The sequence below is a fragment of the Nomascus leucogenys genome, chromosome 23, assembly GCF_006542625.1.
Source record: "Nomascus leucogenys isolate Asia chromosome 23, Asia_NLE_v1, whole genome shotgun sequence".
In the NCBI taxonomy this organism is placed as follows: Eukaryota; Metazoa; Chordata; class Mammalia; order Primates; family Hylobatidae; genus Nomascus; species Nomascus leucogenys.
Window position 1 is genome coordinate 4,799,558 of NC_044403.1, and position 21,708 is coordinate 4,821,265.

The 21,708-nt window shown below is 40.8% G+C and overlaps 1 protein-coding gene across 1 annotated transcript in view; it reads right to left on the reverse strand.

Moving 5' to 3' along the window:
- The window catches only part of FAR2 (fatty acyl-CoA reductase 2), a 197,903-nt gene that overhangs the window by 54,719 nt on the left and 121,476 nt on the right, over positions 1-21,708 (reverse strand). The window contains exon 2 of the mRNA XM_003265651.3: positions 11,073-11,299. Within this exon, the coding sequence (XP_003265699.1) occupies positions 11,073-11,261 (189 nt within the window). The 5' untranslated portion in view covers positions 11,262-11,299. The remainder of the gene's footprint in view (positions 1-11,072; positions 11,300-21,708) is intronic.

The window sequence follows — 21,708 nt, forward strand, 5'->3', positions numbered from 1 at the left end:
ATGAACCAAAGGATTTATTTTTTCTCCCACAGCCCCAGAGTCCGCAAATGACAGTTAAACCTAAAACACCCACTGGTTTCCATCTTTACTCTTGCAGAATGAGTTATGAAGCCAAAGATCGCAAGAAGAGCATGCTTCCTAACAGCCACTTCAGAGGTGACAGCCAGGGAATAAGAAATAAGGAAGAACTTTCCAGAGATGGAGCCACCACAAATAATGATGGAAAAGAAGGTCCTCACAGAGAGGAGATTTAGAGGCTATTTAAGGAATTTCCCCACTCCCAGTGTAGGAAGCTTCTCAATACTCGCTAATCAGGATTTCCTTATGGTTATATTCTAGGGACTGCTGCTTGCCTGCCTGTCTTCTCTTTTTTGAATAGAAGGTGTCTTTGTTTGTTTGATTTCATTTTTTCTTCAACTTCGCTGTTCTACAATGACAAGAGGTAGAACAGAGACATTTTCTACCTCAACGTGGGAGGCAGAAAATTCGCCTTTTTATCCAAGAATACCAAACCAGAAGCTGAAATATCTGGATCTGATAGAGAGGATAGTCTATTCTCCCTTGGACTTTGGACTGGATGCAATAATGCTATGAGACCCTGGGGTAGGAATAGTGTCTTCTATGTGTGGGAAAGAGAAGAAAGCAGATATTTGGCGACCTAAAAAGAAGGCCATGGCAGAACCTCATTAGTTGTTCAACAATCCTATTTTCCTTTTCTCCTGGACACACAGCTATGCATTTTCCAGCCATCCTTGTGGTTAGATGCCCAGTGACAGTTCTGAGAATGGAATATGGACAGATGTGATGGGCACTTCTGGGCCTGGGCCACAGAAACCTTCCACATGATGTCCAGTGCCTCTTTTAGCCCACTGACAGTGGTTTATTGTCATCCAGAGAGACCTTGGATGGTTTAGAAGTCATGTGCAGAAGATGGCAACCTTCCCTCAGCATGGATCCTTGAATGACTGTGGAGGGCAATGCCTTCTACCAATTACACCTACTGTGTTCGAGAATCAAATTTCATTTGTATTAAGCTACTGATTTGGGGGGTTTATCTCCTTCAGCACCCACATTAGTACAACTCATGCAGAAAGGAGAGTTAATGTGAACACATATGGCACAGACTGGTGAAACCTAGGACTTTAAGATGATAGATGAATTTCTGATTATACTTTCCTTTCCTGCAAAAAGTTTTTTTTTCAAATTAAATGTTGTAATATAATGTGAATTCTTAAATATCTTTCTAATGAAATGATGACTAACTATAGAAAAGAGAATGCAGGAATATATACATCCTTGATAAGAGTGTGAAACTGTTACAGGCAATCTAGAGGGTCTTGCCTAGGGATAATGAACAAAATAACATACCTGGGAAAAGAAATGAGAGGTTACTGATAAAAAACTAACATTTAGCTGGGAGTGGTGGCTCATGCCTATAATCCCAACACTTTGGGAGGCCGAGGCAGGCAGATCGCCTGAGGTCAGGAGTTCGAGACAAGCCTGGTCAACATGGTGAAACCCCATCTCTACCAGAAATACAAAAATTAGCCAGGCATGGTGGCGGATGCCTGTAATCCCAGCTACTTGGGAGGCTGAGGCAGGAGAATCGCTTGAACCCGGGAGGCAGAGGTTGCAGTGAGCAGAGATCGTGCCACTGCACTCCAGCCTGGGTGACGGAGCTAGACTTCAGCTCAAAAAAAAAAAAAAAAAAAAAAAACTAATAATTTATATTGCACAATATAAAACATTATTTTATACTTAGGATCACATTTGATCTTTGCAAATCCATATGAAATAGCTATTATTATCAGATCCAGTTTATGAATAATAAAAACAAGACTCATATGGGTTAGGTAACTAGGCCATGGTCTCTCTACCAAGCTCCATCTCTCTGATTGAGGAGAGAGTATCTAGAGCATCAGTATTCTTTTTACTGCCCTATGCTACCTCCCAGTACAGATATAACAACTAAACCTACAAGTAACCTGCAATTGAGGGTTTAGACTTTTAGCAGCTTTAACCATCCAAAACACAGCTGTGGGACCAAAAAGAGAAAAACAATTTACAAAAGCCCATATTTGTTGCACCAAGAAAAAGCCAGGTCTGTGAAATATTGCTTAGAATTTGTGTACTAAACTCGGCATAATGAATTAACAAACTCAGTGACCTCATTTTCTCCTAGATTACAATAAATGGAAGACTTAAAATGATGAGAAAAATAAACACAGAAAACCTCAGTTAACAGGGTAGAGGATGACCCATTGAAAGATTGGGCATTCATGTGTGGGAGGTAAAGGCAAGTCCTGTGAGTGGCAGGCAGTCCGAGGCAAGTGTTCTCTCTTTTTGTTGTTTGATTCTAAATTTATGACAACTGAAGAAAGGGCCTTGGCCTGGTCTGGATCAACTTGGTATGGAGCCCATGAGAAATGAAAGATGATTCATAAACATACCTAATTCATCCCAGGCAACAGCAGAGATGACCATGAAAAATGAGCCATCTGAGAATTCTCAACGATTCTTGGAGAATGTCATTAATTACATTTTTATTAAAGGGCAGAGATACCCAAGCTGACATATGGGTTACAAAGGCAAAGTAGAATTTCCCTCTATGGGTTTTGTTAATGTAAAATATAAATTAATAAGCTTTTTGCTTTCACTAATACAAAACATACCCATCAATTAGCCGTCTTCAATTCAGAAAGAACTAAACTAGAGTTTGATGGTATCTTAAATCCAAAAAATAAAAATAAAAACCCAACCAGCAGCCATTTGCCAAATTCCTGAGTGCTTAGGAGTCCCCATTTTTAGTCTAGCAAATGTCTTCCAGTTGCAATTTTAAACATTTTTTCCCAGATCTTTCAAGAAACCTGTAATAGTATCAAGTTCAGCACAGAAAGCTAGCTTTCTGTAAGCAATCAGTCTCATCTACCCACCTTTACTTTATACAGGCTCCTAAATTCAACCTTAGAATAAAAAGTACTTTTTTGTTGTTAAAAGTCTGTTCTATAGCCAGGTGTGGTGGCTCATGCCTGTAATCCCAGCACTTCGGGAGGCTGAGACCAGAAGATTGCTTGAAACCAGGAGTTTGAGACCAGCCTGTACAATGTAGAGAGACCACCATGTCTTAAAAAAAAAAATTAAAAAAAATAGCTGGGCATGGTGTCACATATTTGTGGTCCCAGCTACTTGGGAGGCTGAGGTGGGTGGATCACGTGAGCCCAGGAGGTTGAGGCTGCAGTGAACAATAATCATGCAATGCCCTCCAGCCTTAGTGATAAGCGTAAGACCATGTCTCAGAAATTTAAAAAAAGTCTATCCTCTGCCTCTAAGGGACTTTGTTGTTATAAAACTACTGAAAATTTGTATAAACATATTTTATTAAATATAAATATATTTTATTAAAACTGTTGAAAATATGTATAAACCAGGTGTGGTGGCTCACACTTGTAATCCTAGCACTTCGGGAGGCTGAGGTAGGAGGACTGTTTGAGGCCACAAGTTCAAGACCAGCCTAAGGAACATAGTGAGATCCCATCTGTACAAAAATTTGACAATTAGCCAGCTTTGGCAGTGTGTGCCTGCATTCCCAGCTACTCAGGAGGTTCAAGCAAGAGAATCCTTTGAACCCAGGAGTCTAAGGTTACAGTGAGCTGATTGCGAACTGTACTCCAACCTGGACAACAGAGTGAGACCCTGTCTTAAAAAAAAAAAAGAAAATACATACACATGAATGTTTTAAATTGAAACAATTACTATAGCATCAAAATGCTCATTCGATGAGACGGAAATTTCTTCTTAAGTGTCTATTTCTCATTTTGCAGCAAAGGCATGATTATACTTCTATAAATTTTTGCCTTACATAGTCAGATAGAAGCATGCAAAGTAGGCAGAGCCTAGGCATCTACCTGAAAGAAATGCTCTCCTGCATTTTCTTAAACATATTAACTCTTCCTGAGCTCCAGTGGCACTATGTCTGGAGTCCTTTTCTGGTGCATAATTTTAAAGCAGGTGTCACTTGTTATTCTCTCTCTCAACGTGCCTTGTTCTTTTTCTTCACAGTACTTTTCAAAATACTTAAATATACATTTATTTCTTATGAAACTTGTTTACCTCACTGGACTTTAAGATCTATGAGGCCCAACCTACAGAATGGGAGAAAATTTTTGCAACCTACTCATCTGACAAAGGGCTAATATCCAGAATCTACAATGAACTCAAACAAATTTACAAGAAAAAAACAAACAACCCCATCAAAAAGTGGGCAAAGGACATGAACAGACACTTCTCAAAAGAAGACATTTATGCAGCCAAAAAACACACGAAAAAATGCTCATCATCACTGGCCATCAGAGAAATGCAAATCAAAACCACAGTGAGATACCATCTCACACCAGTTAGAATGGAGATCATTAAAAAGTCAGGAAACAACAGGTGCTGGAGAGGATGTGGAGAAATAGGAACACTTTTACACTGTTGGTGGGACTGTAAACTAGTCCAACCATTGTGGAAGTCAGTGTGGCGATTCCTCAGGGATCTAGAACTAGAAATACCATTTGACCCAGCCATCCCATTACTGGGTATATACCCAAAGGACTATAAATCATGCTGCTATAAAGACACATGCACACGTATGTTTATTGTGGCACTATTCACAATAGCAAAGACTTGGAACCAACCCAAATGTCCAACAACGATAGACTGGATTAAGAAAATGTGGCACATATACACCATGGAATACTATGCAGCCATAAAAAAGGATGAGTTCATGTCCTTTGTAGGGACATGGATGAAACTGGAAACCATCATTCTCAGTAAACTATCGCAAGGACAAAAAACCAAACACCGTATGTTCTCACTCATAGGTGGGAATTGAACAATGAGAACACATGGACACAGGAAGGGGAACATCACACTCTGGGGACTGTTGTGGGGTGGGGGGAGGGGGGAGGGACAGCATTAGGAGATATACCTAATGCTAAATGACGAGTTAATGGGTGTAGCAAAACAACATGGCACATGGATACATATGTAACAAACCTGCACATTGTGCACATGTACCCTAAAACCTAAAGTATAATAATAAAAAAAAAATAAATTAATTAATTAAAAAAAAAGATCTATGAGGCCAATCCCATGTCTGTTTTATTTTCTACTTTATTGCCCCTGTTCCCCAGGCACAAAGTAATATGTGCCTGACATACATTTGGCTCTCAATAAATACTCGTCATATTTGTGTGCTTGTTCAAATTTCTCGCCCTTTTTGTGTGTAGGTGTGTACTTTCTTGTTATTTCTGGACACTTACAGATTTCCTTATTTTGCCTCAAGTTCTGCTATGCATTAAAACTATTTTATGGCTGGGCATGGTGGCTCACGCCTGTAATCCCAGCACTTTGGGAGGCTGAGGTGGGTGGATCACGAGGTCAGGAGTTCAAGACCAGTCTGGCCACGATGGTGAAACCCCGTCTCTACTAAAACTACAAAAATTAGCCAGGCGCAGTAGCAGATGCCTGTAATCCCAGCTACTCAGGAGGCTGAGGCAGGAGAATCGCTTGAACCCAGGTGGCAGAGGTTGCAGTAAGCTGAGATAGAGCCACTGCACTCCAGCAGCTGGGTGACAGAGTGAGACTCTGTCTCAAAATAAATAAATATTTTATAAAAACGTATTTTATCTATTTTTTTTTTGAGACAGAGTTTCACTCTGTTGCCCAGGCTGGAGTGCAGCGGCACATACACACACACATATATATATAATCTAGAGGTTTTATATATACATATATATATATATATATAAAATCTAGAGGTTTCACCTTTCAAACATAGCTCATCCCCATAACTTAAAAAATATAAAAAAAAATAACTTTATCTGTCTTGTCTTTATTTTGAATTTTCAATTTCAAAGGGGATACAAGCAATAATATCTTGAATCTCATAGATGGCCAGTAACTACTTCTCGTGTAATTCCTTATTTGCACAGAGCTTTATCCACAGCCAATCAGCAATAGCATTCTTATATTCTGAAGCATACAAAATTTGTGTAGCAAAAACTTTTCAGTTTTGGGATACGCAGCAATAAAATCAAGTACATAATTTTTTCCATGGAAAATCTCTTTACAGGTATCAGATTCCATATACTGACAAGAAAGTAGATATTTGCATAGCTAATGGCTTGTACATTAATAATCAGGTGATAGAATCTGTTCTTGTTACCCACAAAATGGCCACGTAGACATGGTTTGTAATCTACCATAGATGTGTTTTTCAACTATATTATACACATCAGATTCCCTTCCTCCCACAACTCTTTGAGGGAAAAATTTATGGGAAAAAAAAACCACTTTTTTTTTGGCATAACTTAGTATACAGACTAACTTAGTAAAAAGTGAGGCCCTAGGAAATAGTGGTGAAAGCCATACCTTAAATCCAGAAAGGCTTGAGGGCAAGAGAGAAAGACGCAGAGACTCCCTGGGTAAGCAAGGTATTATTACAGCATTTTGCAGATAAAGAAACCAAGGCTCAGCAAAGTATATATCTAGTCCGCTATCACACAACTCAGAATTGGTCGTATGGAGATTCACACCCAGTTCCATCTGCCTCTGAAGCCCAGGCTGTTAAGCACCATCTGATCACAACAGATAGTTCTCAGGTGAGCTTGAATGCTGCTGCTACTGGGACCACATTTTGAGAACCACTGTTCATAAAAGTCAACAGCTGACAATAAATAGCCCAATAGTGAAAACAGGTGCTGAGATTTGCAAGGCAGTTTCACAGATAAGTTACATAGAGTATAATCACGATTTCCAGAACAAAAGCAATGTTGCCGTGTTATAAAAAACACTGCATTGAAAGAAGCAGTAGGTAAAGATTGGGCTGATCACAAGACTCTCTGCCACAATATTTATCTAGAAATCCATAGTTGGCAACAAAGCTCCCAGAGTAACACAAAATGTCTGCTACGTGATGAAAACAAAGTCCAGAGGTGGGGCCAAGATGGCCTACTAGAAGCAGGGGTGATTGGAGGCTCCCATTGAAAAACAAACATAACACTTTTACACTGTTGGTGGGACTGTAAACTAGTACAACAATTGTGGAAGTCAGTGTGGCGATTCCTCAGGGATCTAGAACTAGAAATACCATTTGACCCAGCCATCCCATTACTGGGTATATACCCAAAGGATTATAAGTCATGCTGCTATAAAGACACATGCACACGTGTATGTTTATTGCGGCACTATTCACAATAGCAAAGACTTGGAACCAACCCAAATGTCCAACAACGATAGACTGGATTAAGAAAATGTGGCACATATACATGATGGAATACTATGCAGCCATAAAAAATGATGAGTTCATGTCCTTTGTAGGGACATGGATGAAGCTGGAAACCATCATTCTCAGCAAACTATCACAAGGACAAAAAACCAAACACCGCATGTTCTCACTCATAGGTGGGAACTGAACAATGAGAACTCATGGACACAGGAAGGGGAACATCACATATGGGGGCCTGTTGTGGAGTGGGGGGAGGGGGGAGGGACAGCATTAGGAGATATACCTAATGCTAAATGACGAGTTAATGGGTGCAGCAAACCAACATGGCACATGTACACATATGTAACAAACCTGCACGTTGTGCACATGTACCCTAAAACTTAAAGTATAATTAAAAAAAAAAAGAAAAACAAACATAAGAAGCATGTGAATCCTTTGCCAGCAACCCAGGTATCCAGGTTCTCTCATCAAAATTGACTAGAAGGCTGATGTGACCCACCGAGAGAAGGAAGAGCAGTGTGGTGCGGTAGCCCACCTGAGAGCCACACGGGGAAGAGGAATCCTCTCTCCCCAGCCAAGGGAGGTGGTGAGTGAGCATGCTACCCAGCCCACAGAACTGCTTTTTCCATGGAACAGTGCAACCTACGGGTCAGAAGAGCCCACTCTGGAACCCAGGCCACCAGGGCCTACCGTCCCAACCTGAGAAACTGCAGATTCTTACAGCCTGTCAGCTAAAATCTGCTTAAGCCTACTGAACTCCTGGGGGCAGAGGGGCGACCAGCCCTGGCTGCCACCGCCTGCTGTCTAAGCCATTTGAGCTCCTTGTGGGAGGGGCAGCAGCCAGCATTGGGACTGGCAACTGCCTAACAGGCTAAGCTCCCTGGGCGGGGGAAGGGGGCACCCATTTCTGTAGCTCCAGGCTGTGCTTTTCCCGTGCTGGTGCCAGGAAGGCTGGATGGCTTGGTCCCAAGACTTGTCCCCCCAGCCCTACACACCATGGCAGCCACACACACACTGTGGCAGTCTGTGGCCACAGTGCCTCTTCAGGCCTAACCCCCACCCATCCTTCCTCATTGGTGGGGGAGTGGCTTCCCTGCAGGATCTCCAATAACCCTAGCCAGAGGCTTAGGAACAGAATTCTGATCTCCCTGGGCCCGAGCCCCTACGGGGAGGGTTGGCTGCAGTCTCTGTGGACCAGCAGACTTAGCCTCTCCTCCTGGTAGTTCTGAGGAATCAGGGCAACCCAGACAAGTGGGTTTCCCCCCAATGAAACACACCCTCTCCACCAAGGGACAAAGTGGTTCCTTAAACGGTCCTGCTCCCGGTGCCACAACAGGGTGAGACCTTCCAACAGGGGTTGTCAGACACCCCGTACAGGAGCAATCCTACTGGCATCAGGCTGGTGCCCCTCGAGGTCAGAGGTCCCAGAAGAAGGAGGAGGGACCCATCTTTGCCGCTCTCCAGCCTCTTTGAGTGACATCTCCAGGCACAGCAGCAAATCAGATGAATAAGGCCTAAAGCGAACGCCCAGCAAACTGCAGCAGCCCTACAGAAGAGGGACCTGACCATTGAAAGAAAAACAAACAAGCAGAAAGCGACAACAGCGTCAACAACAACAACAAAAAGGCCCCCACGAAAACCCCATCCAAGGGTCAGCAGCCTCAAAGACTGAAACTAGACAAACTCACAAAGATGAGAAAGAATCAACGGAAAAGATGCCAAAAACCCAAAAGGCCAGAGTGTCTTTTCTCCTCCACATGATCACAACATCTCTCCATCAAGGATGCAGAACTGGATGGAGGATCAGATGGACGAATTGACAGACGTAGGCTTCAGAAGATGAGTAATATAAAACTATGATGAGCTAAAGGAGCATGTTCTAACACAAAGCAAAGAAGTTAAGAATCTTGATAAAAGGTTAGAGGAATTGCTAACTAGAATAACCAGTTTAGAGGAACATAAAGGACCAGATGGTACTGAAAAACACAGCACAACAATGTCATGAGGCATACACAGCTATCAGCAGCTGAATCAACCAAGTGGAAGAAAGGATATCAGAGTTTAAAGACCACCTTACTGAAATAAGACATGCTGACAAGAATAGAGAAAAAAGAATGAAAAGGAATGAACAAAGCCTCCAATAAATATGGGACTTCATAAAAACCTACAATTGACTGGAGTACCAGAAGGAGACAGGGAGAATGGAAACAAGGTGGAAAACACACTTTGGGATATTATCCAGGAGAACCTCCCCAACCTAGCAAGACAGGCAACAGGGAAATTCAGGAAAAATAGAGAACACCATTAAGATACTCCATGAGAAGACCAACCCCAAGAAAACAAAGTCCATTGGGGTAGATAACTGAGAAAAACTGTCTGAAGAGGGATCTGGGAATTTATTCTAGGTTTTGGTTCTATGTCATATCAGCCTTTTAAGAACCATTAGTTATCCCGAAGGCAGTGTGGGGCAGGAGCAAGTGTGCTGGTCTTAGAGTCAGGCTACAGGGTTGGAAATCCGATTTTTCCTCTACTAGGTAGAAGACCTTTGGTAAGTTATCACTTCAGGCCTCAGTTTCCCCATCTATAAAATGAGAATAGTAATGGTTCTTACTTCACAGGGTTATTGCAAAGATACATGAAGTAAGGTGTGAAAAGACCTTTGGATAGTAGGTGCCATGTACTAAGTATCCAGTAAATGTTAGCTCTTAGGGTTATTTTGTCCCACTGCTGAGTCAAGCCATGAGATGTGAGGCTTTTCCAATTTGCTTGATGATGGTTTGTAACAAAATTGTATTCTGTTGCAAGCAGATGAATTTGATCATCAGTGTTTCTGGGCAGTCTACAATGTGCTGTGCTATCAGATACATGTGCATCATAGATGTTAGCATTCCTACACACTGGAAAGGAGATTGTAAGAAAATAAACTTTGAATTTTCTTTTTGCCAATCTTATGTCACCCCCTATATTCCAAAGTGCATTATGAACAACATTACATTTTCTCATTTAGTTCCTACGAAAGTAGTTGTTTTTATTTAAAATATTGGAAAGTTTGAAAATCTAAAATCTGAAGGTTAAGCAGGTGATATGACAACAAATTCATAAGCCAGAATTTGAACCCAGATATGTTTGAAACCCAAGGTTATACTGCCTTGAAATTTATAAATTAAAACATGAGAGAATATGCATAATGTATTTCTTTTTTCGAGAGGAGAGAGGGTTTGATATCCAAATGCTCATTCACAGATATAATATTTTATTTCCAATGTTTTTACCTTAGAAGAGCTTATGGGATAATAGAATTATCAAAAGTTTCCATAAATAAAATATATAACAGCTAAACCTTGTAGAGTTTAGACAACTGAAAGTATCACTACATGGGTACTTAGTAGTCACATCTGCTCCCTAAGCAATAGAACAGAACAGAATAGAAGAATATCCAAAAAATTTGGGGAGGAAAAACCACCTTAAATTTAAAAGAAAATTAGTGAAGAGTTCAGATGAACTTGCAGCAGATATTAAGCCTGAAGCATCCAGTCAGGGAGTTTGAGTATTTTGATATTTAGTAGTTTCCAGAACATAGATAATCTCACCTGCCCTGGACTGAAACTAAGCACTCTTTTCCCTCTTTTGGGAAAACACCGATTTCCACCAGCAGCTTGTTGCTGTCTTGTTTCGTCTGCCTTTCTCTACTTGTGCAGGTAGCCTGGTCTCCACTTGCAATACGAGACTATAAGAGAACATTGTAGTGAATCGTCTTGCCCTAAGGCATTGCCCATCACACACACATTCCTATGAGGCATACCTTACTGTTTAGGATCTGGAAAACCCTCTGCTGTAGTGTCTGGCCAGCCTTGGGCCTCACAAGGATGTAAATGACTTTCAGGTCGGGGCTGGTGCGAAACAGCTTCTCCATCAGCACTTTGCCCATGAAGCCTGTGGCCCCCGTGATGAGAATGGACTTGCCGCCATAGAAAGCTGCAATTGTGGACATGCTTCCTCCCTTTCTTTTATAGCTCCTGAAAGAGGTTCCTGAAAAGGAAGAGAAATAACAAAAGATTACATCTTCAGAACTTCTCATATTCAAAGTCACTTAAAATGTTTCTGTTGCTTCCAAGAGTTCTGAATGCAGAAAAAAATAGGTCAGACAGTGAGAGCATCGTGGCTTTCAGGCGATACGACTCATTCCAATTAATATTTATTGAGTTCTCTCTACAGGCTAGAGTTTATGCCAGGAACCGTGAGCAAGAAATGAGAAAGACACAGTTCCTGCTTTCAAGGAATTTCTTGCAGTCTAACGGAGGAGGCAGACAATAAAGGGACTGTTAAATACAATATAGTAAGTGCTAAAACAAAGGGAGACATGAAAAGGGTACATAGCAGCATCTGGAAATTTCACGTCTGTGACATCTGAGCTGAAACTTGGAAGGCAGAGAAGGGCTGGGGTCAGGGTGTCCCAGGCCAAGGAATGAGCAAGTGCAAAGGTGCAGCAATGTGGCACAGCGTGCTTAGGGGAAATAAAGGGATGCAGTGTTACAGGACATAAATGAGAAGGTTAGGACTGGCCCTGCAGTTTGTGAAATCAAAGCTTAGAACAGCTATCAGGTTTTTAAAAATTATGAGGTAATTAGGGTTTGAGTTTCAGATCTATTTAGAGAAAATATTGGAACAAATAATTGTTGCAGGAAGTCAAGGACCTTAAACGGAGGGACTGGCTGAAGCCATGGCAGAAGAATGTGGATTGTGAAGATTTCATGGACATTTATTAGTTCCTCAAATTAATACTTTTACAATTTCTTATGCCTGTCTTTACTGCAATCTCTAAACATAAATTGTAAAGATTTCATGGACACTTATCACTTCCCCAATCAATACCCTTGTGATTCCCTATGCCTGTCTTTAATCTCTTAATCCTGTCAGCTGAGGAGGATGTATGTCGCCTCAGGACCCTGTAATAATTGCATTAACTGCACAAATTGTACAGCATGTGTATTTCAGCAATATGAAATCTAGGCACCTTGAAAAAAGAACAGGATAACAGCAATTGTTCAAGGAATAAGAGAGATTACCTTAAACTCTGACCGCTGGTGAGCCGGGCAGAACAGAACCATATTTCTCTTCTTTCAAAAGCAAATGGGAGAAATATGGCTGAATTCTTTTTCTCAGCAAGGAACATCCCTGAGAAAGAGAATGCACGCCTGGAGGTATAGGCCTATGAACGGCCACCCCAGGTGTGCCTGTCTTTTATGGTCAAGACTGCAGGGATGAAATAGACCCCAGTCTCCCATAGCGTTCCCAGGCTTATTAGGAAAAGGAAATTCCCACCTAATAATTTTGGTCAGACCAATTGCTCTCAAAACCCTGCCTCCTGATAAGATGTTATGAGTGACAATGGTGACGAAACTTCATTAGCAATTTTAATTTCACCTCCGTCCTGTGGTCCTGTGATCTCACCCTGCCTCCACTTGCCTTGTGATATTCTATTACCTTGTAAAGTACTTGATGTCTGTGACCCACACCTATTCGCACACTCCCTCCCCTTTTGAAAATCCCTAATAAAAACTTGCTGGTTTTTGTGGCTTATAAGGCGTCACGGAACCTACCGACATGTGATGTCTCCCCCGGATGCCCAGCTTTAAAATTTCTCTCTTTTGTATTCTGTCCCTTTAATTCTCAAGCTGGCCGACGCTTAAGGAAAATAGAAAAGAACCTACGTGAATATCGGGGCAGGTTCCCCAATATCTGGCACCCACATGGTCTTTTTTTCCTAAGTGCATGAAGGAACCCAATTCCCTTTGGTAGGTGCAGTGAAACATCAATCGGCTTAGTCCACAGATATGCGTTTTCGACTCCCTGACGAGTGGTGAGTAGTCTGTGTAAGGTCTAGGTCAACTATAGGTCATGCGGAGTCTAACCATTATGCTTATCTCTGCTATATTAAACTCCTGTTAAAACAGGGTGCTGTCCGAGTAACCATGGAAAATATGGTCACTCTATTCAGGGCAATGGTGAAATTCTGTCCTTGGTTTCCTGAAAAAAGAACTGTATATATAAAAGTGTGAGATTGTATTGGTAAAGCATTCCAGAAACTGGTCTTGGCAAGGAGTTATGTTCCTATCACTGTTTGGGGTGGTTAGGCCTTGGTGCGTGCTGTCTCAGTGGCATGCCAGTCTCGTTACCCCCTGCAGTTGCTGCAGTTTTCTGCCTTCTTTTCCTCAGCCTTCCTCTCCCTCAGGGTCTTTGTTATCTGATCTGACTCTCCCTTCAGCTACTCCTTCCCCACTTAACGATGCTGAAAATTCAATGTCTAACTCTGGTAACTCTGGCTTAAAGTTACCCCCTACTTATCTTACTTCTTTTCAGGAAGAGCGGGTACTTCAAACTCCTGCGGCTGAGACTCACACAGCCCAGGACCATAGATATGCTAATTCTTCTCTCTTCAAACCTCTGGCATCAGCTAATGGCTCCAGGACCAAACTACCATTTACCTATAATTCTGCAGGCCCTCTCACATCCACTTCAGCCCCTCACCCTCCTGTCATTTCGGTTCCTCAACCAGTCACTTTACCGTCCACTCAGTCTGCTTCTCTGTACCCTTCTTCACACATGAACACCAGTAATCACCAGTATACTTCTGCTCCTTCTGCTCCCCCAATGCCTCTTTCTCACAAATCTGACACACCCATTTAGGTTCAGCAGTGGCCGCTTTCTAAAGAAAAACTGGAGGCTTTAAATCAATTGGTTTCTGAGCAGTTGCAACTTAGAAATGTGGAACATTCTCTTTCCCCTTGGAATTCTATGTTCCTAGTAAAAAAGAAATCAGGCAAATGGTGGATAGTAACCAATTTAAGGGCCATTAATGCTGTAATTAAACCTATGGGGGACGTCCAACCTGGCATACCTGCCCCTGCCTTAATACCTAAAAATTGGCCTCTCATAGATATGGATCTTAAAGCTTGTTTTTTTTATATTGCTTTACATAAATTGGATTGTGAAAAATTTGCTTTTACTGTACCATCTATCAATAATCAGGAGCCTGCAGCTCATTATCAATAGAAAGTACTTCCTCAAGGAATGCTAAATAGCCCTACAATCTGCCAGCTTTATGTTGGACAAGTGCTTTCACCAGTTCAAGCCCAATTTCCCGAGGCCTATATTCTTCATTATATTGATGATATTTTAATTGCTGCCCCCACTGATAAAGAATTAATTGACTGTTACCAAATTTTGAGCCACTGTGTCACAGAGGCTAGATGACACATCGCTCAGGAAAAAATTCAACAGACCACTCCTGTTCAATATTTAAGAATGGTGGTCAATAAACAGTGTATTCAACCTCAAAAAGTTCAAATTAGGAGAGATTCTTTAAAAACTTTAAATGACTTCCAAAAACTTTTAGGTAACATTAATTCTTTAAGGCCTACTTTAGGCATTCCGACCTATGCGCTGTCTAACTTGTTCTCTATGTGCAGGGAGATTCCGATCTCCACAGCCCTAAGACTTTGACCTCTGAGGCATTACTAGAACTAGAATTTGTAGAGGAAAGAATCCAGACTGCTCAGTTATCTAGAGCACAGCCGTTTCAGCCTTTTCAGCTTCTAGTTTTCGCTTCATTACACTCCCCTACTGGACTAATAGTTCAACATAATGATGTAGTGGAGTGATGTTTTCTTCCTCATTCTGTGTCAAAAACTTTGTCTGTTTATCTAGACCAAATAGCCATATTAATTGGACAGGCTCGGTGCAGAATACTTCAAATTTCTAGATTTGATCCAAACATAATTGTAGTTCCTTTAAATCGGCTTAAAGTTCAAGCTACCTTTCAACATTCTGTACTGTGGCAAATTCACTTGGCTGATTTTATTGGTGTTATTGACAATCATTATCCAAAAAACAAATTGTTTGATTTTATAAAAATGATGTCTTAGGTGGTTCCTCGATTAACCAAAAATCAACCCATTCCTGAGGCTGTTACAGTGTTCACTGATGGCTCCAGTAATGGCAATGCTGGTTATATAGATCCTACAGACAAACTTATTTCTACCTCTTATACTTCTGCTCAAAAGGTGGAGTTAATTGCTGTGATTACTGCCTTACAGGATTTCCCCAAACCTTTAAATATTGTCTCAGATTCCACTTGTGTTGTACAAGCCACTAAAAATATAGAAACTGCTACTATCAAACATATTGATAATTCTGAATTGGCTTCTTTATTTTCAAGGTTACAACGGGCAGTTCACCAACATAGACACCCTTTCTATATTACACATATTAGGTCTCAAACCACTTAACCAGGACCCACGTCTCCCAATAACCATAAAGTTGACTGTTTAGTCCCTTTTACAACCCAAGCAGCTCAAGAGTTCCATAATCTCACTCATGTCAATGCCGCTGGCTTAAAAGATAAATTTGCTCTTACCTGGAAACAGGCTAAGTTTATTGTTCACAGCTGCCCTCAGTGCTAGGTCTTCGTACTTCCAAATCAGGAACCTGGTGTTAATCCTAGAGGCCTAACTCCCAATGCTTTATGGCAAATACACGTGACTCATGTTAGCTCCTTTGGCAGACTGTCATATGTGCATGTCTTTGTAGATACCTCCTCAAGTTTTATCTAGGCTACTTGCCAAACAGGGGAAGGCACGGCCCATGTTAAAAATCATCTGTTTTCTTGCTTTGCAATTATGGCGCTTCCATATCAAATAAAGACAGACAATGCCCCTGGATATGTTAGTAAGGCTTTTGATTCATTTAGGTAACAGTGAGGAATTTCCCATGTTACTAGAATCCCTTACAATCCTCAAGGACAGGCTGTGGTGGAACGGACCAATCGCACTTTAAAAACCCAATTGTCCAAACAGTCTGAACAACCAAAACATGATTTAACAACTCCCCACTCCCAATTACATTTAGCATTGTTTACTTTAAATTTTTAAAATGTTCCTAAAGATAATACTCTAACTGTAGCCAAACGCTATTATACAGGCAAAAAATTCTCCTTAAATGAAGGCAAGGCAGTGTTATGGAAAAATCTCCCAAACCAATACCTGGGAACCTGGCACAATTATAGCGTGAGGAAGAGGATATGCTTGTGTTTCACAGGAGATCATCAATCCCCTGTCTGGGTACCTACCAGAAGACTCAGGCTTCCGGTGAGTACTGACAATCAAAACCACAGTGAAAAGATGTCTGTGTCAGAGACGGCCTTCAGACATGGTGAGATCTGCGCCGACTCCTCAGAAACAGGCACACCAAATTACAATAGGTGTAAATCAATCCTCCCTGATGGCAATGAAGACCCATCTAACTAATCACACTTCTCCTAATTACTTTTCTTTTTCTCCTTACAAACCTAAAAATCTTACCATTTCTATTAGCCTGAAAATAACATCCCTCTGTTCTTCTCTTCCTCCTTTAGCACTAAATCTCTCTTACACTAAGTTTTATTTAATGATTCTCCTCCTTATATTTTCTGTCTCACCAGTTTCCTCTCGCACTGATTTACCTGCTACACATAATTATTCTTATTGGACTTACGTGTGTTTTCCTTCTTCGACCTCTCACCTGGATAGATGCTCCTGCACAAATCTACACTAATGATAGTGTGTAGATGCCTGGAGCCACAGATGACCATTGCCCTGCTCAACCAGGAGAAGAAGGCACTGCATTTAATGTTACCATGGCTTATAAATACCCTCCTCTGTGCCTCGGACATGCACCTGGTTGTATACATCTAGAAACTCAAGTCTAGGCTGCTTATCTTCTGGAAAGTTCAGCTACAAATAAAACAGGATATTTAGTCTCTGGCCTCTCCCTTTCTCCTTTAAAACAAATGAAAGGAAGAGTAATGGGAGATACCCCATACTTTCAATATAAACCTGCAGGAAAACCATGCCCTAAAAATTTTGAGGGCCCATCTAAAACTTTAATTTGGGAAGATGGTGTTAACTCACATACAGTAATATTAAAAAATGACTCATATGGTTTAGTAATAGACTGGGCACCAAAGGCCTATTTAAAAAATAATTGCTCCTCTGGCAGGAGAGAATGCCTGGAGGCTACTTATTTTATTTATCAGGAGAAAGAGAATCGTCATTCTACTTTGCATAGGAGGATCAGCTCATTCTTTCCCATAAAATAGAAAGATTAAGGCATTACTCGCCCCCGCCTCCACCGCCCCAGGCCTCGTATGATACTCCCCATTCTGAGCCCAGAACACCCAGAACTTTGGAAATTGGCTATTGCCATGTCTGGACTATGAGTATGGGAAAGGAAAACTATTCTGACTGTTGTTCCCACCACCGTCCCACTCTCTCAGTATCAACATAGACCCAGACATTCTGCTTTACTTACCTCCAACCTGACTGTTCCCATACAGAGTTGTGTTAAGCCTCCTTACATGCTGTTAGTAAGAAATATCAAAATTTGGATGAATAATCAAACTGTCCAATGCATTAATTGTCATCTATACACTTGTATTAACTCCCATTTTGACTCCAGGAAAAGTGTAATGTTTGTTCGAGCTCAAGAAGGAATCTGGATTCCGGTAACTTTGCCCAGACCTTAGGAATCCTCCCCCTCAATACATTTAATTAATGAAGTGCTACAGCGAATTCTCAAAAGATCTAAGAGATTTGTTTTCACTTTAATCAGTTATCATAGGCCTAATTACAGTCACTGCAATGGCCAGCACTGCCCAAATGGCATTACACCAATCCATTCAAACGGCTCATTTTGTTAATGATTGGCAAGCCAATTCCACCCAAATGTGGAATTCTCAACAAGACATCGATCAAAAATTGGCAAATCAAATTAATGATTTAAGACAGTCTGTTATTTGGCTTGGAGATTGGGTAGTGAGTCTCGAGCATTGCATGCAAATGCAGTGCGATTGGAATACTTCGGATTTCTGTATCACCCTGTATTCCTATAATGAGACTGATCATTCATAGAAATGGTCAAAGGACACCTTCTATGTAAGGAAGATAATTTATCATTGGACGTAACTAAATTAAAGAAACAAATTTTTGAACCCTCTCAAGCTCACTTATCCATTGTGCCTGGAGCTGAGGCATTAGAGCAGGTGGCAGAAAATCTTTATGGACTAAACACTATGACTTAGATTAAGTCTATTGGGGGCTCCACTGTAGTAAATTTTAGAATTATGTTTCTCTTTTTAATTGGCTTGTTTTTAGTGTGCCGGACCAGTCAAAGAATCCTGCATCAAAATCAAGAGAATGAACAAGCCTTCATCGCCGTGGCACATTTATATAAAAAGAAAGGGAGAGATGTTGCGGGAAGTCAAGGACCCCAAATGGAGGGACTGGCTGAAGCCATGGCAGAACGTGGATTGTGAAGATTTCATAGACATTTATTAGTTCCTCAAATTAATACTTTTACAATTTCTTATGCCTGTCTTTACTGCAATCTCTAAACATAAATTGTAAAGATTTCATGGACACTTATCACTTCCCCAATCAATACCCTTGTGATTCCCAATGTCTGTCTTTAATCTCTTAATCCTGTCAGCTGAGGAGGATGTATGTCGCCTCAGGACCCTGTAATAATTGCATTAACTGCACAAATTGTACAGCATGTGTGTTTCAGCAATATGAAATCTAGGCATCTTGAAAAAAGAACAGGATAACAGCAATTGTTCAAGGAATAAGAGAGATTACCTTAAACTCTGACTGCTGGTGAGCTGGGCAGAACAGAACCATATTTCTCTTCTTTCAAAAGCAAATGGGAGAAATACGGCTGAATTCTTTTTCTCAGTAAGGAACATCCCTGAGAATGAGAATATGCCCCTGGAGGTATAGGCCTATGAACAGCCCCCCCAGGTGTGCCTGTCTTTTATGGTCAAGACTGCAGGGGTGAAAAGACCCCAGTCTCCCATAGCACTCCCAGGCTTATTAGGAAGAGGAAATTCCCACCTAATAATTTTGGTCAGACCAGTTGCTCTCAAAACCTTGTCTCCTAATAAGACGTTATCAATGACCATCGTTCCTGAAACTTCATTAGTAATTTTAATTTTGCCCTGGTCCTGTGGTTCTGTGATCTCACCCTGCCTCCACTTGCCTTGTGATATTCTATTACCTTGCAAAGTACTTGATGTCTGTGACCCACACCTATTCATGCACTCCCTCCCCTTTTGAAAATCCCTAATAAAAACTTGCTGGGTTTTGTGGCTTATAAAGCATCACAGAACATACTGACATGTGATGTCTCCCCCGGATGCCCAGCTTTAAAATTTCTCTCTTTTGTACTCTGTCCCTTTATTTATCAAGCTGGCTGATGCTTAAGGAAAATAGAAAAGAACCTACATGAATATTGGGGCAGGTTCCCTGATAAATAATATAGTTTTGTTAATCTCTTCCTTGAGTTGAAAATGTGTCTAGGTCGAGTGCCACCTTTTTCCCCCTTATATGCTGCTCAGGGGGTGGAGACACTGAAAGGCAAAGGTAGAGGAGGCTGAAAAGGGAGGCCACTGCCCACAAGCTTTGGTGTGCCCTGAAATAGCTTGGGCTGCAATGCAAGGCTTGGTTTGTCCACATAAGTCCTGTGTTTCCAGAAGTGCTGAGAAAAAACGAATCTGGTAGCAGGAAGCCAGATGCAACTCTTGCTGCAGAAGTGTTTTGTCTTACAGTTCTGGTTGGAGATAATTGATTGGAGACAGCAGCAGAGAGCTTTGAACTAAACAGTGCTGGAAGTGTGGGGAAGATCTTCCTTTCTGTCCACTCACTTTGTCAACTGTAGGAAGGCATCAACTGCCTATGTGGACAGGGTTTGGATGGATCCTGCAGAACAGCTCCAGGGACTGGCCCTGACATGAGGGCTTATAAAGAAGAAAAAAACAACTAGAAGTGTCAACACCCTGCTCACCAACTCTGGTCCAGAATGCTCTGCTAGTAACTCCTTGAGCAAAAATGACTCTCCATAGTCATAATTTATATTTGAAGATCTTGAGGCCATGTTCTTCGACAGAATTCTTTGCCTTTGGGGGATTATTTACTAAAAAAATTTTTGAGCACCTACCATTCCAGACTCTATGCTAAGTTCTGAAGACATGCAGATGAACAAAGCAGACTGGTCCTTGCTGTCACTCTAGCAGGGGAGGCCAGCAATGCAAAGTCAAATAAACATATAAACAAGATCATAAACTGCTGCACATGCTATGAAGTAGGTAAAACAGGGATCAATGACAGAAATCACACCCAATCATCAATGCTATTCATTTTAGGAAATCTGGATTTCAAATCACGTTAGCTGTGTTCACTGAGTTACTGTTTGAGCTCCCTTTCTTGAGGGTGGATGAGAGAAATATTATGAAGAACACTTTTGGAAGATCTGGTTTTTGTCATGTTACATAATGTTACATGAGTATATTACAATTCACCCAGTGACTTCCTCAAGAATTTAGCACTTGGAAACAGTATTGAATATTCTTGCCTTGCCTGCCTTGAAGCTCAGAAAAATAGTGTCCCCAAGTTAGGAGGGCAGAATAGCACCCAAGGTTAGCATTCAAGTTCTAAGCAAGACTCTTTGAAGTAAAATCCCAGTTCTACCACTTATTAGATGTGTGACCTCAGGAAATTACTAATCTCTCTGTGCCTCAGTTACTCATCAGGAAAATGTGGATAACAAAAGTATCCACTTAATAGTGCTGTGGTAAGGATGGAATGAGTGAATACATGCAAAACCCTTAGCAATATATATTGCCTATAGCATAGACTCAAATATTGGCTATTAGCATAGTCACTGGTTTTACATTTTTTCTTCTTAATGGTTTCTAGCTTTTCTTTTTGGCATTTATTTTAAATGTCCTATCTCGTACATTTTGTATACCCATTTTCTTTTGTAAATAAAAGGAGACAATTTAAAACTCAATAAATCATAACAGCCAAGTATTTTCACCAAATATAACTATACTTCATGATAAATTTTGCCTATTTCTTTAAAAATGTTGAGGTACCCTACTTCTTTAATAGGATATTAGGCATAAATAAATGTGGTTGGCACAAAAACAGAAGGAAAATTGAGTTTGGAGAGGGTGACTTCCCAACCCCATTTGTTCTGAAGATGTCACATGCTTCTCTTATCATATACTCTAGTAGAGTCATATTTTCTAGAAATGCAAATATGCTGTTAGGATATTTTGACCCCAGACACAGTTTTGCAGTGTATAATCTAAAATTTTAGAGATTGTGTCTAAAGTAAGATATATCTAATGAGCCTATACTGTTTACATTTTTGCTGGTACATAGTAGGTATATATATTTATAAGGCACATGAGATATTTTGATACAGGCATGCAATGTATAATAATCACATCAGAGTAAGTGGAGTACCCATCACCTCAAGCATTTATCCTTTCTTTGTGTTACAAACAACCCAATTATATTCTTTCAGTTATTTTTAAAATTGCAATAAATTATTGTTGACTT